The 16,498-nt window shown below is 46.8% G+C and overlaps 1 protein-coding gene across 5 annotated transcripts in view; it reads right to left on the bottom strand.

Moving 5' to 3' along the window:
- The window catches only part of MIS18BP1 (MIS18 binding protein 1), a 308,295-nt gene that overhangs the window by 89,986 nt on the left and 201,811 nt on the right, over nt 1-16,498 (bottom strand). For all 5 annotated transcript variants that reach the window (XM_029598455.1, XM_029598456.1, XM_029598459.1 and 2 more), the window contains one exon: nt 12,582-12,757. In XM_029598455.1, coding sequence (XP_029454315.1) covers nt 12,582-12,757 — 176 coding nt within the window. The remainder of the gene's footprint in view (nt 1-12,581; nt 12,758-16,498) is intronic.

Here is a 16,498-nt window from a genome sequence, read left to right as displayed (position 1 = left end):
ATGCAACGGACTGAACATATTGCCCCTAGGAATGCAGTCTTCAAGGTCAGGAGCCATAGGGACAGACAGCGTGTAGGTCTGAAAGAAGCTCCAGCTAGGAAGTCGAGTACTAGATTGAGATTCCATAGGGGTACCAGCCACTTTAGTGGTGGTCAGATTTGCTTGACCCCTCTCAGGAAGCGGGAGATGTCTGGATGGGAAGATAGACTGATGCTGTCCACTTTGGCTCTGAAGTAGGCCAGCACGGCCAGTTGAACCTTGATGGAGTTGAGAGACAACCCCTTCTTCAGGCCGTCCTGCAGAAATTCCAGGATCATGGAAATTTTGAAGGATGTCGCGGTCTTCACACCAGGCTTCGAATATTCTCCATATTCGTATATAAGTTAAAGATGTGGGAAACTTGCGTGCTCAGATCAAGGTGTCAATCACTGCTCTGAGTATCTGCTCTTCTTCAGGCAATAAGAACATAAGAAGAACATAAGAACATGCCATACTGGGTCAGGCCAAGGGTCCATCAAGCCCAGCATCCTGTTTCCAACAGTGGCCAATCCAGGCCATAAGAACCTGGCAAGTATCCAAAAACTAAGTCTATTCCATGTTACCATTGCTAGTAATAGCAGTGGCTATTTTCTAAGTCAACTTAATTAATAGCAGGTAATGGACCTCTCCTCCAAGAACTTATCCAATCCTTTTTTAAACTCAGCTATACTAACTGCACTAACCACATCCTCTGGAAACAAATTCCAGAGTTTAATTGTGCGTTGAGTAAAAAAAAACTTTCTCTGATTAGTTTTAAATGTGTCACATGCTAACTTCATGGAGTGCCCCCTAGTCTTTCTATTATCCGAAAGAGTAAATAACTGATTCACATCTACCCGTTCTAGACCTCTCATGATTTTAAACACCTCTATCATATCCCCCCTCAGCCGTCTCTTCTCCAAGTTGAAAAGTCCTAACCTCTTTAGTCTTTCCTCATAGTGGAGTTGTTCCATTCCCCTTATCATTATGGTAGCCTTACTCTGTACCTTCTCCATCGCAATTACATCTTTTTTGAGATGCGGCAACCAGAATTGTACACAGTATTCAAGGTGCGGTCTCACCATGAAGCGATACAGAGGCATTATGACATTTTCTATTTTATTCACCATTCCCTTTCTAATAATTCCCAACATTCTGTTTGCTTTTTTGACTGCCGCAGCACACTGAACCGACGATTTCAATGTGTTATCCATTATGACGCCTAGATCTCTTTCTTGGGTTGTAGTACCTAATATGGAACCTAACATTGTGTAACTATAGCATGGGTTATTTTTCTCTATATGCATTACCTTGCACTTATCCACATTAAATTTCACCTGCCATTTTGATGCCCAATTTTCCAGTCTCACAAAGTCTTCCTGCAATTTATCACAATCTGCTTGTGATTTAACTACACTGAACGATTTTGTATCATCTGCAAATTTGATTATCTCACTCGTCGTATTTCTTTCGAGATCATTTATAAATATATTGAAAAGTAAGGGTCCCAATACAGATCCCTGAGACACTCCACTACCTACTCCCTTCCACTGAGAAAATTGTCCTCTCAATGGCCAGACCGTAAGAGAGACTCGAGTTGGGTCTTCGTGGAGGATCAGTCCTTGCTGGAGCAGGTCCTTGTGTGGAGGTAGACACATTGGATTCCCCGCCAGAAGTCTTCGCATGTCTGCGTACCACAGCCTTCTTGGCCAGTCCGGGGCCATTAGAAGTACTGGCCCTCTGTGGTGTTCTATCTTGCGGATGATCCCACCCAGTAGTGGCCATGGAGGAAAGGCGTACAGCCGGTCTTCCTGTGGCCAGGTCTGGTCGAGGGCGTTGATCCCCTGGGATTGTGGTTCTCGTCTGCAGTTGAAGAACTTGGGAACTTGGGCGTTGGACCAGGTTGCCAGAAGATCCATAGCTGGTGTTCCCCAGCGGTTTACCATCAACTGTGGTCGACAGAATCCATTCCGCTGGGTCTAGACTTTCTCTGCTGAGGTAATCTGCAGTGACGCTGTCTTTTCCCATGATGTGGAAGCTGAGTTCCCTTGTAGGTTTGTTTCTGCCCTCGCCATTGGGGGGGTCTATTTCCAGGGACACCTGTTGGCTTCTGGTTCCTCCCTGGCGGTTGATGTAGGCAACTGTTGTGGCGTTGTCTGACATGACTCTTATAGATTCTCCCCATAGTCTGTGACTGAATCATAGGCAGGCTAGTTTGACTGTCCGTGCTTCTAGTCGGTTGATGTTCCACTCTGACTCTTCCTTGTCCCATTGCCACTGGGCCTTCAGTTCCTGGCAGTGGGCTCCCCACCCTCGTAGGCTCACATCCGTGGTGAACAAGACCCAGGTCGGTGGGGATAGCCTTAATCCCTTGCTCAGATGGTCTTCTTATAGCCGCCATTGGAGCTGGGTCCGCGCCTCCGCCGGTTGCTGGACGCGAACGGTGTAGTCTTGGGACATCGGGTTCCACTGTGATAGTAGGGAACGTTGTAGCAGTCGCATGTGGGCTCTTGCCCATGGGACGACGTCCAGGGTTGATGTCATGAGGCCGAAGACTTGGAGGTAATCCCACATCTTGGGGCGAGAACATTTCAGCAGTTTTCATAACTGGTCCATCAGTTTACTTCTCCTTGTAGGGGGAAGAACGACCTTGTCTTGTTTGGTGTTGAACCGGACTCCCAGGAATTCTAGTGATTGGGAGGGCTGCATGCAGCTCTTGGTTGTGTTGATGGCCCACCCGAGATTCTGCAGTAGATTCTTGACTCAGCTGGTCACTTGATGACTTTCCTCTGGAGATTTTGCTCTGATCAGCCAATCGTCCAGATACGGATGTACGAGGATTCCTTCTTTCCTCCATGTCGCCGCCACTGCCACCATGATTTTGGTGAACGTCCGACGGGCTATAGTTAGCCTGAAGGGTAGCACCCGGAACTGGTAGTGATGGTCCAGGATCGTGCAGCGAAGGAAGCGCTGATGATTGTTATGGACCGGGATGTGAAGATAGGCTTCTGACAGATCTAGAGGTCAGACATTCTCCCGGCTGTGCCGTACTTATGACCGAGCATAGGATTTCCATGCGGAGGCATGGTACCCTTAGGTAGCGATTGACGGACTTGAGGTCCAGGATGGGCCAGAACATGCCCTCTTTCTTGGGGACGATGAAATAGATAGAATAGTGTCCAGTATTTTGTTGATGCTTGGGCACCGGTGTTATTGCCTTTAGGGCGAGTAATTTTGTCAGTGTGATTCCCACCGCTGTCCTCTTGGAGAGGGAGTGGCATGGTGATTTCACAAATTTTTCTGGAGGGACGCAGTGGGAATCCAGATAGTATCCCTCTCGAATGATGTTTAGGACCCAGTTGTCCGACGATATCTCAACACATCTTTGGTAGAATAGGGCAAGCCTGCCCCCAATGGCTTCTTCCTGTGGATGGGTCTGTTGGTTCTCACTGAGGGGTGCGGCTGGGGCCTGGGCCGACTCCCCTCTTGTTGTGTTTGTTCCGAAAAGACTGGCCCCTGCCTGCGGGGCGAGGTGCTTGTTATGTATCTTTGTATGGTCTAAAACGCTGTGATCCTTTGCCCTTAGATGTTCGGGCTTCTTTTGCTCTTGTCCTCCGGTAACTGAGGTACTGGGGATTCGCCCCATTTGTCGGCTAACTTCTCCAGTTCGCTTCCAAACAGGAGGGCTCCTTTAAAAGGCATTCTCGTGAGTTTCGTCTTGGAAGTCACATCGGCTGATCAGCTTCGGAGTCAGAGTTGCCTTCTGGCTGCCACAATGGATGAGACTCCTCTGGCTGAGGTGCGCACCAGGTCGGAGGTCGCATCCATGAGGAAGGATATTGCTGGTTCTAGTGTTTCGATGGGTGTGGTGGCGTTCCTGGCAAGTGACAAACAGGCGCATGTCACCACGGCACAGCAGGTAGCAATCTGCAGGGACATAGCTGAAACGTCAAATGACTGTTTAAGGATGGATTCCAGACGTCTGTCTTGGGCATCCTTGAGTGCTGCTCCTCCTTCGACTGGAATGGTAGTGCGCTTTGTGACAGCGCAGACCATGGCGTCCACTTTGGCGTACCCCAGGAGTTCTTTGGCTGAGGGTTCCAGGGGATACAGGGCTACTAGGGCCCGCCCTCCTTTGAAGCTGGCCTCTGGAGCAGTCCATTCCAAGTCAATCAGTTGTTGTACGGCCTGCAGCATTGGGAAATGGCGTGAGGCCTGATGGAGCCCGACTAAAACAGAGTTCGTCTTTGGCTCCGCTGCGGTGCTTGTGCCTGGGATGCCCAGTGTCTTCAGGCTCAGAGACACGAGGTCTGAGATCTTGTCTTTGGAGAAGAAACGCATCATGGTTTGGTATGGTTCCATTCCCGGAGGGATTTCCCCTTCCTCCAGGGAATCTGGCTCTTCCTCCGAGGAATCTATGTTCCCTAAGGGGAGGCTTTTGTCCGGAGGAGGCACGTCTTGGGGAGGCCGAGAGGGGCCTGGAATTTGGTCCTCTGGTGGAGCCCGTGGCTGTAGAATCCCACCCAGGAAAAGGTTCCTGGGTCTATATTGAACCCAGCAGCATTCCCCGAGGGGTCCGACTGAGGATAGAGAGATCCAGGGTACTATTGTTGGTGGAGTCGGATTCCTTTACTGGCAGAGGAGGGCCTTGTCTCGGTACCTCCAGAGCCGCCTCGCACTGTAGGCACAGGGCAGTAGCCACTTCGTGTTGCGCAGCTCTCAGGTGGTAGGCTGGGCAGAGGGCTTGCCCCTTGGCTTTCTTGGCCAGCGGTGCCATGATTTGTGGGCATGGAGTTGTTCAAAACTCGTCTGTGCGCATATATGTGCGTGCCGGGAGACTTAGTTGTGCACTCCGGGTGTGCCGACGCTGTGCGTGCGGGATTCAAAAGATGTACGTGCAGATCGGTAGGTGTGCGCGCGGGCCTATTTGTGCACCCGGCACCGTTGAGCGTGCCGTTATGCACCCGGCACCGTTGTGCGCACCGCTGTGCGCACAAGTAGTTTGTGCGCCCGGCTCGCAGCTGTGCGCACGGCTCAGTTGTGTGGACAATACGGCGATCAAGGGGGCAAAATGGCACCGGCGACCACGCAGGCAAGATGGCAGCCCCCCCGGAGAGTCTCCCCATGGGAGAACTCTCGCGTCGGATCGGTGTCTAGCCCGGAAGGGGCTGCTCTACCCGATTGAACAGACTACGGAAGGACGATTTGTGTGGCTATCCGAGCCTCGGAGACTTTAAGAAAAGCTTTCTACCTTACATTGTCTCGGTGCTTCCCGGTCTCGTGCCGGGCGGTCTCCGGCTGCGGTGGGAGAGGGAGATTACCTTCACTGCCGTGCTCGGTATTGCATCCGCTGCCTCTCAGCCACTCCCGTTCCTGGGGGCTAAGTCCACGCCGGGAGCCTGCTACCGGACCGAGGCTTACCTCTGCGGGATCTCGGAAATCACCTCAGAAATTCTCAACTGGGGGAGGGATCCTTAGGGATCACCGCAGGAGAGCGGGACTCCTCTGTAGAGGTAAGATTATTTCTTCTTTATTTTGGAATTTTCTTCTTTGGTTTGGATTTTCTAATGCTGTGCAAGCATGTGTATAGTCCCGAACTGCTAAGGAGACGGAGAAATACTGAAGAGCAGAGCTTCCTGCACGGATATATGTAGTGCTGACGTAAGATTGAAATCTGACTCCGTATTCCAACTGCTATCAGGAGCACACTATACCCATTGGTCCTGAGTCCATCTGCTACACGCTAGGAAACTGCCATGTTTATGATTTTAGCCATGAATGATAGAGAAGAGATTGGGTGGTAATTGGAGATAAGAGTTAGATCAGCTGCTGGTTTTTTGATTATGGGCCAGACTGAAGCCTTTTTAGTAGGTCAGGAACGACACCATGCTATAGTGAAGAATTAATGAAATTAGTAATAAAAAGAGCAATGTCAAGTTTAATCAGTTTAAGAAAAGTAGTATGACATGGGTTAAGGGGATTAAACCGTGGTTTCTGGTAATCTCAGTGGTATCAGATGTTGAGACATAATTGAAATGTTCCCAGACTGGACCATCGGTGATCAGTTCATTGGCATAATCGATAGGGGAGTTATTAAAGGTACTGTTTATAGTTGCTATCTTATTATTCTTGAGACGTTGAGGAAACTCCCTTTCTCGGATGATCCACTTGCAATCACCAGTGGAAGTGAGAGCAGACTTCAATCGGCAGGCGGAGCCAAATTGAATGGTCCTGAGACTATGGGTTCCAATGAGATAGCAGGGAGCGCTGAAGAGGATGCATATGTGCTCTTGCCCATGGCACCACTTCCAGGGTTGCCGCCATCAACCAGAGTACCTGCAGATAGGAACACACTGTTGGGCGTATAGTGTTCATCAAGAGATGCACCTGTGTCATCAATTTCTGAATACGAGCTTCTGGCAGGAAAACTTTGTCCTGCTTCATGTTGAATCGAACACCCACATACTCTAATGACTGAGATGGCTGAAGACTGCTCTTGGCTAGGTTCACTACCCAACCAAGCTCCTGCAACAGGGAGATCACCTTGCAGGTCACCAGGCAGCTCTCTTCCAGAGACCTGGCTCAAATCAGCCAGTCGCCAAATTCGGGTGTACCAGGATCCCATCCTCTCTCAACTCTGCCACCACTACCACTCTAACCTTGGAAAAAGTTCTGGGAACGATGGTTAGAACAAAAGGTAGTGCCCAGAACTGATAATGGCACCCCAACCCTGCAAAATGCAGAAACCATTGGTGCTCCAATCGTTTGGGAATATAGAGGTATGCCTAGAACAGATAGGAGGTCAGAAATTCCCCCAACTGCATGGCCATTATCACTGAGTGCAACGTTTCCATGCTAAAATGAGTCACTCGCAAATGACGGTTGACTCCTTTGAGTTCTAGGATAGGATGAAAGGAGCCCTCCTTCTTGGGCACAACGAAATAAATGGAATATCGGCCCATATTTTCTTGCGACGTGGGTACTGGAACCACAGCCCTCAGATCGAGGAGCCTTGACAGTGTACACTCCACTGCCTGCTTCTTCTGCAGGGAGATATCATGAACACGACCTGAGGAACATTGCGAAACTCCAGCGCATATCCTTCTGTATCACCTCCAGGACTCACTGAACCGATGTGATTTCGACCCACCTCTGATAAGAGAGAGAGAGACGTCCCCTATCTCCTGTTCCTGGGGGTGGGTCAGCAAACCTTCATTGGGAGGCTCGGGAGATTCCACCTCCTGAGCCTGTGCCCCACCTATGTTGTCTGGGATGAAAGGTCTAAGACCTGCCGAAAGGTCGCCTCCTCTGAAAGGTTGCCCCTCTATAGAGACAAAACCTCTCAGGTCAAAGGGGCTTGGAAACTGCTTCATATTCTCTAGAAACCGAATAACCAAGGATTTGCCCCACTTACTGGCTAGGTTCTCCAACTCGCTCCCAAACAAGAGCGATCCTTTAAAAGGCAATTTTGCAAGATTAGCTTTGGAGGTTGCATCAGCCAACACATTTCTCAGCCATAACTGACGCCTGGCCGCTATTACCGAAGTCACTCCTCTGGCTGAAGTGGGGACCAAATTGAAGCCCATATCTGCTAAAAAGATAGCGGAGGGTTCCGTAACTGCCCTGGAATTCACTCCAGAGTCATCAACCTCCTGAGAGAGAAGTAAACAAGAGCGAACCACCAGGGAACAACAAGAAGCTATCTGTAAGGTCATTGACAATGCTTGCTAAGGATGGCCTCAATCCTCCTATCATGCACATCCCTTCATGGGAATAGTCATCTGTTTAGAGACGGCAAAGACAAGCGTATCCACTTTTGGAAAATGCAGATGCTCTCTCACCACTGGATCCAGGGGGTACAGGCCTTCCAAGTTCTGACCTCCTTTGAAATATGCCTCCGGGGCGTCCCACTCAAGATCAATCAATTCTTGAATGACTTCCATAACAGGGTAAAAACAAGAGGCCTTACGCAAAGAAACCAAAATGGGAATTTTCTTTGGTTCAGACATGGAATCTGCCCAAGTACTCCCAGCATCTTCAACATCTGGAAAATAAGGGCTGGCAATTCATCTCTATGAAAGAACCGCAACATAGTCCTATGCGGGTCCAGTCCCAGAGGAATTTCCCCATCCTCCAGAGAGAGTCAGGATCTACCTCATCATCAGTGCCATCTGGATTCCTATTGGGAGTACTTGCAGTCAACTGAGGTGTACTTCGACATTTAGCAGTAGTACTGTAAGAAGAAGAGGCCATGGCATGAGAATCTGACCTGATAGGATTGGTCAGGGCTGAGAACTGCGCCTGAAGAAAGGATTGCAATCCTTGAAAATGTTCTACCAAAGAAAAGGCAGAAGGATCCATGTCAAAACCAGAAGGCACTTGTGATACGCCCACTGAGCTGCCATCCCCTGCTGAGTAACAAGACAAGGGAGTTCCAAAGTCAGGCATCCCTCCTGACATGTCCTTAACCAGGCCATCATCAGGCTGGGAAGAACCAGTAAAATCAGAAGAAGATAATTCTCCCTGAGACTCTAAGCAGCATTGGCACAAATTAGAGGGCACTCTAGGCTGACATGCCCAAATATGACAGGTAACACAGAGGGAAAGGTGCTTAGGTTTCTTAGCAACAGGTGCAATTAGTCCGTTAGTACGCTTAACAAGCAACAGTAGATGTGCGTCCAGCCAAATTCACGCTGAAAAATTTAGGTGCACAAAATTTAGGGAACCCAAGGCTATGAACCTCAAAACTAAGTAAACTGTCTCCGCGCCAAACCTGGGCACACAACCAATATGTTTCAGAATGTGTGCACAGGCAGCACGCCCAAAAGAAACTGGGCGCACAGCCAGATGCACTTGTACACACCGATGATCCTGCAGAGTGCAGCTGAATGCGTAAGAAATAAAGGCGCCACGCAGTGCAAAGAAAGAAGCCTAACAGCTGAGCCTAGTCCACCTGGGCTGCTCAACCCACCAGGCTTCCCAAGTCCCTTAACCCCCACAAGAGTGGGAATGAATGTCGGAAAGCTGCACTGAGCATAGAGACTGGAGGAACTCCAACAACTCCTCTTCTCTGTCTCTGACTTTTTTTTTTTTTTTTAAACTTACCTGAGCTCAGCCTTTCCTGGCTGAGAACAGAGATGGTCTCCAGCTGCGGGTGGAGAGGCTATATACTTTCACCGCTGTGCTCGGTTTCCTGCACCTGCTGCCTTTCAGCTGCTTTAATCAGCAAAGTCCAAGCTGGCTGAAGAACCAGCTACCGGACGAAGGCACTCATCTATGTGACCATGGGAAATCACCTCAGGAATCCTCAACTGGGGGAGGGACCAATGGATATCACCACAGGAGAGCGGGGCAACTTAGAATTCCTATTAATTCTCCTCTAAATTTTGAAGCAATCCCCAGTAGGGAAATGCATATCTACCATCTGCTAGAGATGGAGAATACTGATAGGCTAATGTCACCGCAGGAGTATATATACTGTGATGTCAAGATTGCTCCATCTCTATCTGCTGGTAGAGGTGCATAACCCACTGAACCTGAATCCATCTGTCTGGATGGAAAAGAACAGAGGACCCAAATCATAGGGGAGTTAAGGGCCATCTGATAGCTCATCTGAAGAGGTGTGCTTCTATAGAGGCAAAGCCCAAAGGAGACACTCCAGCCAGTGCTGAGGTTATGCTGGTTAAGCCTGCTCCTGCTCCCAACTCCATGCTAGCATGCTATGACTCAAGGTGACATGTTAGACCTTGCTTTTGATCTTGAATCTGTGCCTGCCTAGCTTGACTCAGAAGCCAGTGCTGAAGCCTCATTGGTCCCATGCTTAAAGGCAGCAATCCAGTACTGAAGGTATGTTGGCCATGCCACACCTGCTGTTATTTGTAAGGGTTTTGGGTGGATTCCTGGACCTGTGGCAGATGACCGACCACGCCCACGGGGGGAAGTCCCATGAGGGGCCACAGGTCAGGCTCAGCGTAGGAGACACACACACACACACTAGTTCTTTTATTATATAGGATTGGTGAACCACCAGAGGTGGCAGTAGTGAGCTGGAAAGTAGCCAGGCTTGTAGACCCTCAGGCTCTGGAACAGCGATCCCACAGTGGCTGTGCTGTAATAGAGAGAACTGATATTGTGAGTAGTAGCAGCATATGCAGAGTTCAGGAAAAGAGCCTCGTTGGTAATGTACTCATGCAGTGGTCTCTCAGTGTGGAGCACAGGAATTGGAGAAAAGGCAGGCCCTCGAGGAGCGAGTACCTGGTTCCAGGGAAAAGTTCTGAGAGATAGAGATGGTAACTCACAGATGTTATAGGCAGCGGTGTCTTCCTGGCAGAAGTGGAGTCCAAGTAGCGAGTCCAGGAACATGGGCCCTTGAGGAGCGATTACCGGTTCTAGATTGCGACCTGAAAGATAAGAAAGAGAGAGAGGCCCCCGAGGAGCGAGTACCCCAAATAGAGTAGGTCCGAAGGAGGCAGAGTTGCAAGGTATGGAGAGCAAATCCCATCCGTTAGGAAACCTTTGCTAACTCGATTAGCTAGCAATCGCGTAGGCCTTTTGTATCCTGGATGCATGACGTCATCACAGGGGGACGCCCCTGAGGTTCACTCCACTGAAGGTACTTGAAGCAGGGCTGTGCGGCACGTGCGCCCTAAGGCAGCTGAATAGCATGGTGGGAGGCAGCGCCCAAGCCGGTCCAGGGACGCCGGAGAGGACAGCAGGCAGACGCCGCGGCAGCCAAACGTCCGTCAACCGCAGGAGAAGTCACCAGAGAGGTAAGGAGGGCGGAGTGGCGACGTCGGGCAGCGACAGTCATACCAACACCTTGCTTCAGCTCCTGAGCCTGACTTTGGGTTGGAGCTTGTGCCATTCCAGCTCCTGATACTGACTCAGCTCCATACTCTGCTCCTGATAAACTTTGGGCCTGCCCAGCTTGCTGTCTCAGGTAGCCTATGTTTGACGGGGGTGCTGCAACTAGCACTGAAGCCAAGTGGAACCTTGGGGTCTTGACTCCAAGCCAAACTCTGATTTTGAGTCTTGCATTGATACCTGTTTACTGTATAGAGACTTTAGATTTAGATCATATTTTCTAAGTTTTGAATTGTGAAAGTCATAGTCTTGGATGGTTGACTCTATATCCTGGTGGTTCTTTGGTATGCCCAGAGGTCACTCCTAGGATAGGAGGGTGATGTAAGGAAAAAAAGAATCAGACTTGATCTTGAACCAGGATCTGCTCTGTAGGAGGGCTTGTGCTCTGCTTGAGAGCAGTAGGGTTAGTCTTTGCTTTTGCAGCCAAGCAAGCAGAAACGGCTGCATACTTGCTTGCAGCTCAGATCTGTAACACCATTCCCAAAGACTTAGATTGGTCCTCAAGGATTCATAAGGAATCACTGGGGATATCCCAGTGTTCATAGCAATTTGAGGGTCTCTGTGCCAGATACCAGGTTCAGAAGACCTGTAACACTTTACCTGAACTGAGTATCTGTGAAATAATCTTGTTTGAACCAGAGTACCTGTAAAGTAATCCTGTTTGATCCTCAGTACCTGTGAAGCAACCCTGATTGGACTATGAATACTGTGAATCTGCTGTTATATATTATGTTCAAGTTATTGATGGTGAAGAGAACCTGTTACCGGTTGTGTTATGAATAAATCTTGCACTGAACAAAAAGATACCTGTGGCTAGCAACTTGACAGTTTGATTTTGAACCATGATTTGCTTCTAGCTTGACAAAATTACCATGGAATTTTTTGTAGGAGTAGGTAGGCTAGCCTTGATGACATAGCCAAATTCTAATACAGGTAATACAGTCTTGACTTAAAAAATATCTCGTAGATGGATCGGTGTAAACAAGTATTTTATTGAAGCTTGCCCGACTCTGGCCGAGTTTCGCTCAAAGAGCTGCCTCAGGGGCTTATAAGCCACATGAATTGGCTTTAAATAACGCAAGGTGCAATCAAGAAGAGGTTCTTTCGGTTTCAAAGCAGAGCTTTAAGAATATCAGTATCACATACCAATTATTGAAGGCAAACAGAGGAAAAAGCTCGCAAATTAGCGCACAACAGCGGATTCTCGTAAATTTATTTGCGAGCTTTTTCCTCTGTTTGCCTTCAATAATTGGTATGTGATACTGCCCTGAGGCAGCTCTTTGAGCGAAACTCGGCCAGAGTCGGGCAAGCTTCAATAAAATACTTGTTTACACCGATCCATCTACGTGTTTCCTTGCTGACAGCCATCTTGGATCGGCTACCGGTTTGTTTTCTTAAAAAATATCTCTACAGAAACAATTAGACTTCAAAAAATCAAACCATTTATTGGCATGCTTCCATTATCAAGCTGACTGTACAGTAATTAGATAAAAGTGCTATACAAATAAAATTATTTCTGTAACATATTCTGAGATATTTCTACAGGAAAGCTATAATGTAAAATAAAACTATATCATACAGTACTTGACTTATTTAACTTATTTATCTGGTACTGACAAATAAATGGTTTCATGGAATTTTGAAAAGTAATTAGGACAATTAGCTCTTCCAAAGGAAAAGGCTCAGTTCTAGGTGATTACCTTTTTCTTCCTTTTTGGAAGAAGCAAGCTTCTTCTGGGTGGTGCGTGCTTTAGAACTTTTGGCCAGCTGGTTTTCCATGTGCTTCTGCTGGCATTCTTCAGCAGAACGAGTGCCCACTACCAGTGCCACATCCAACCAAAAACCAGTTTTATGTTTTGGCAAAGAGGAAACAGCTCTGGAAAAGATACAGATGCAAAATTAAGGCCACGCAGCTGAATGCACCTGAAATGACATCTAAGAAATATAATGGTCAATAATTTGTGACACAGATTATCTAGCACAAATACTAATTCCTCTTCCTGTTAAGATCAGAATTTTTTAGTAAGGGACATTATATTAACAATTGTGGTAGTAAAAAGCCAAAAGGAAAAAATGTTAAAAAAATCTTTGTGAAAAACCCTTGATACCACATGGTTTGCAAATACAGATTGGAAAAAAACATTTAAAAGATTGGGCACTAGAATTTGTGAAAGTATTAAGAAATATTTATTTATTTATTTAGCAGTTTTTTATACCGACCCTCATAGTAGATAACCATATCGGATCGGTTTACATTTTAACAAAGGGTAAAACTGAGGTAACAGTTCTGGTAAATAATAGATAACAAAGGAAAAGGAATAAGTCAAAGTTACAATCAACAAGGTATGGAAAACTTGGAGGCTTAAGGACAAGCTGGAAGGAAGATAGAGGCAGGAAGAATAAATATAACATGATACAAATAATTTAACGGGTTAGAGCATATGCTTTAACCAGGAAATGCCAGTGTCCATTGTTCAGGAGGAAGTGTGTCAAAGTCCTTGTAAGAAGTGAGGCTCAAACTAGTGATTATCCGGTGGATCTGGGAAGGCTTGGTGAAAGAGCCACGTCTTTAGTCTTTTTCTGAAGGTTAAGAGGCAGGGTTCCAATCTGAGATTTGCTGGGATATTGTTCCAGATAGCTGGGCCTGCAATTGAAAAAGCTCTGTTTTTGGTCGTAGAGAGGCGAGTGGCTTTAGTAGGGGGAAATTTCAGAGTGCCTTTGTGGATATCTCTCGTTGGTCTGTTAGAGGAGTGGAGTTTGAAAGGGATATCCAGGTCGAGTTGGAGTTGCTGATGGATGGTTTTGTGTATTAGGGTAATAGATTTGTACAGGATTCTGAAATTTACGTAACCAATGTAGGTTTCTGAGGACGGGGGAGATGTGTTCACCGCGGCTGGTGTTGGTCAGCAGTCTCGCTGCCGCATTTTGTATCATCTGCAGTGGTTTGGTGGTAGATTTAGGGAGGCCTAGAAAGAGGGCACTGCAGTAATCTATTTTGGCGAACAGAAGAGCCTGGAGGACTGTCCTGAAGTCTTGGAAAAATAAGAGTGGTCTCAGTCGTTTCAAAACCTGTAGTCTGAAGAAACTGTCTTTGGTAGTTGTGTTGACCATTTTTTTAAGGTTTAGACGATTGTCTATTATTACCCCAAGGTCTCTGACGTGCGTACAGGTGATGTGAGCATTGTGCGGTGAAGGTGGAGGAAGATTGTTTTCATTTGAAGAGATGAAGAGAAGTTCCGTCTTTGCGGCATTGAGGACCAAGTTTAAGCTGTTGAGTAGATTAGTAATGGATAGAAGACAGTTATTCCAGTAGGTGAGAGCTTTTGAGATGGATTCTGTTATTGGGATTAGAATCTGTACATCATCTGCGTACAGATAGTGAATTAGGTTGAGGTCTGTCAGTAGTTGGCAGAGGGGGAGGAGGTATATATTAAAGAGGGTTGGAGATAAGGAGGATCCTTGTGGTACGCCAAGGGAAGATTTTGTTAGAGGTGACTCCTTGTTATTGATTTTGACTTTAAAAGTCCTATTGCTGAGAAAGGACCTGAACCAGTTGTGGGCTGATCCGGAGATGCCGATATCCTCAAGGCGATCCAGGAGGATGGTGTGGTTGACTGTGTCAAATGCCGCCGAAATGTCTAACAGAACTAATAAGAAGGAATGTCCTTTGTCTAATCCCATTATAATATGGTCTGTAAGCGAAATGAGGAGGGTCTCCGTGTTGCGTGATTTCCGGAAGCCATATTGCGAGGGGTATAGGATCTTATGGTCCTCTAGATATTCTGAAAGCTGGGTGTTTACCAGTTTCTCTGTAAGTTTGGCAACGAATGGTAGATTGGAGATGGGTCTAAAGTTGGCTAGTACATTAGGGTCTAGATTGTGTTTCTTGAGGAGGGGCTTAAGAGAAGCGGTTTTTAGGCTGTCTGGATAGCTTCCTTGAGTTAGAAGGCTGTTAATAATATTTGTTAGAGGTCCTGAGATCGTGTCTGGAATAAGCAGCAGGAGTCTTGATGGGATATTATCAGCTGGATGACTAGATGGTTTCTGTCTTTTTAGAATGGATTCAATCTCTTTGGTGGAGATTAATTCGAAGCTGTCCAACTTAGGTTTAGCGAACAAATTGCAGTTCTCATCTGATTTGAGAGGTGTTGTATTAGGAGGAAGGAGGGCGAGAGTATTTAGGATCTTCAGTTGAAAAAATGAGGCGAGTTCATTAGCCTTGGATAGAGCTTGTTCGTCTGGAATAGGTGGCGGGGTTGATTTAGTTATTTGTGTTACGTAAGCAAATAGGGCCTGGGCGTCATATTGGTAGTGGTGTATTTTGTTGGCGTAATATTCCTTTTTTTTTTGTAGTATGCAGGTCCTATAGCAATGTAAGAAACCCTTGTATGCTGAAAGGGTAGTTGGGTTGGGGGTTTTTCGCCATCTATTTTCTTTATGGCGTAAGTCCTGTTTCATCTGTTTTAGTTCGGTGCTGAACCAAGGTTGATTCCCCCTTTTTTTTGGATTGATTGTTTTGGAGGTTATTGGGCACCATTTGTTTGCGACTGCTTCAGTAATTGTTTGCCAGGAAGATAGGGCTGAGTCGGGATTAGACAGGTCCAGGTTGGAGAGTTCCTTGGAGAGCTGCTCGCTGAGTATATCAGATGGACATGCTTTCCTGAATTGAATGGTGGAAAGGTGCGGAGAGGTGTGAGTCTGTTTGTATGTGGAGAAGGATGATTCTATCAAGAAATGATCTGACCAAGGGATTGGGGTACATGTGGGATCAACCGTGCATGTGAATTTAGAGTTAATGAATATTAAATCCAGGATGTGACCAGCTTTGTGTGTGGGGCTGTTGATAGTCTGAGAGAATCCCATAGCAGTGAGGGTGGTGAGGAAGGCTTCGCAGTTCGCGGTATAGCGTCTGTATGGAGGTTGAAATCACCCATAATCATAGTTGGTAGGTCTAAGTTAATATGTTTTGCTATGGATTCTATGAGGGGTGAAGGGTCGGTTTCTAAAACTCCAGGAGGAGCGTAGACTAACAACATTTGTAGAAGTTTTGACTTGACTAATCCTAGTTCCAATTTGGATTCAGTCTTGATGGTGTGAGCGGTCAGTCTGAGTTCTTTCTTAGAGGCTAGAAGAAGTCCGCCTCCTCTTTTTTTGTGTCTATGGAAGGTGAAGATGTCATATAACTGGATAGGTAGTTGTTGGTTAAGGCAATGTCTGAGTTTTTTAACCAGGTTTCTGTGATGGCACAGATGTCTGGGTTGGAGTCCAGGAGGTAATCATTGAGGATGTGTGTCTTTTTAGTTAAAGATTGTGCATTGAGGAGTGTTACTGAGAGTAGCGTGAGGCCTAGAAGTTGGTTCAAAGGAGACGTCATGATTGGAATAATTCTTTTTTGTAAGACGTTTGTGGAGTTAGGTAAGGAGATTATATACCCCTGCCACTTGCTATATCTTATATCCTGTGTACAAAATTCTATTAGATTTTGCAAACATATATTGTACCAATATAAGCAATACCCCCATGCTTATGAATTTTACCAATTGCTGGAAATTCCAATAAATTTACGTCTGTCCTTCAACAATACAAAACTGATTAGCTAATCAATGTTCACTTTCTA

Source organism: Rhinatrema bivittatum, chromosome 4, assembly GCF_901001135.1.
Source record: "Rhinatrema bivittatum chromosome 4, aRhiBiv1.1, whole genome shotgun sequence".
Taxonomy (NCBI): domain Eukaryota; kingdom Metazoa; phylum Chordata; class Amphibia; order Gymnophiona; family Rhinatrematidae; genus Rhinatrema; species Rhinatrema bivittatum.
Note: the sequence above shows the minus strand (reverse complement) of the source record. Positions and strands in the feature narration are given on the sequence as shown.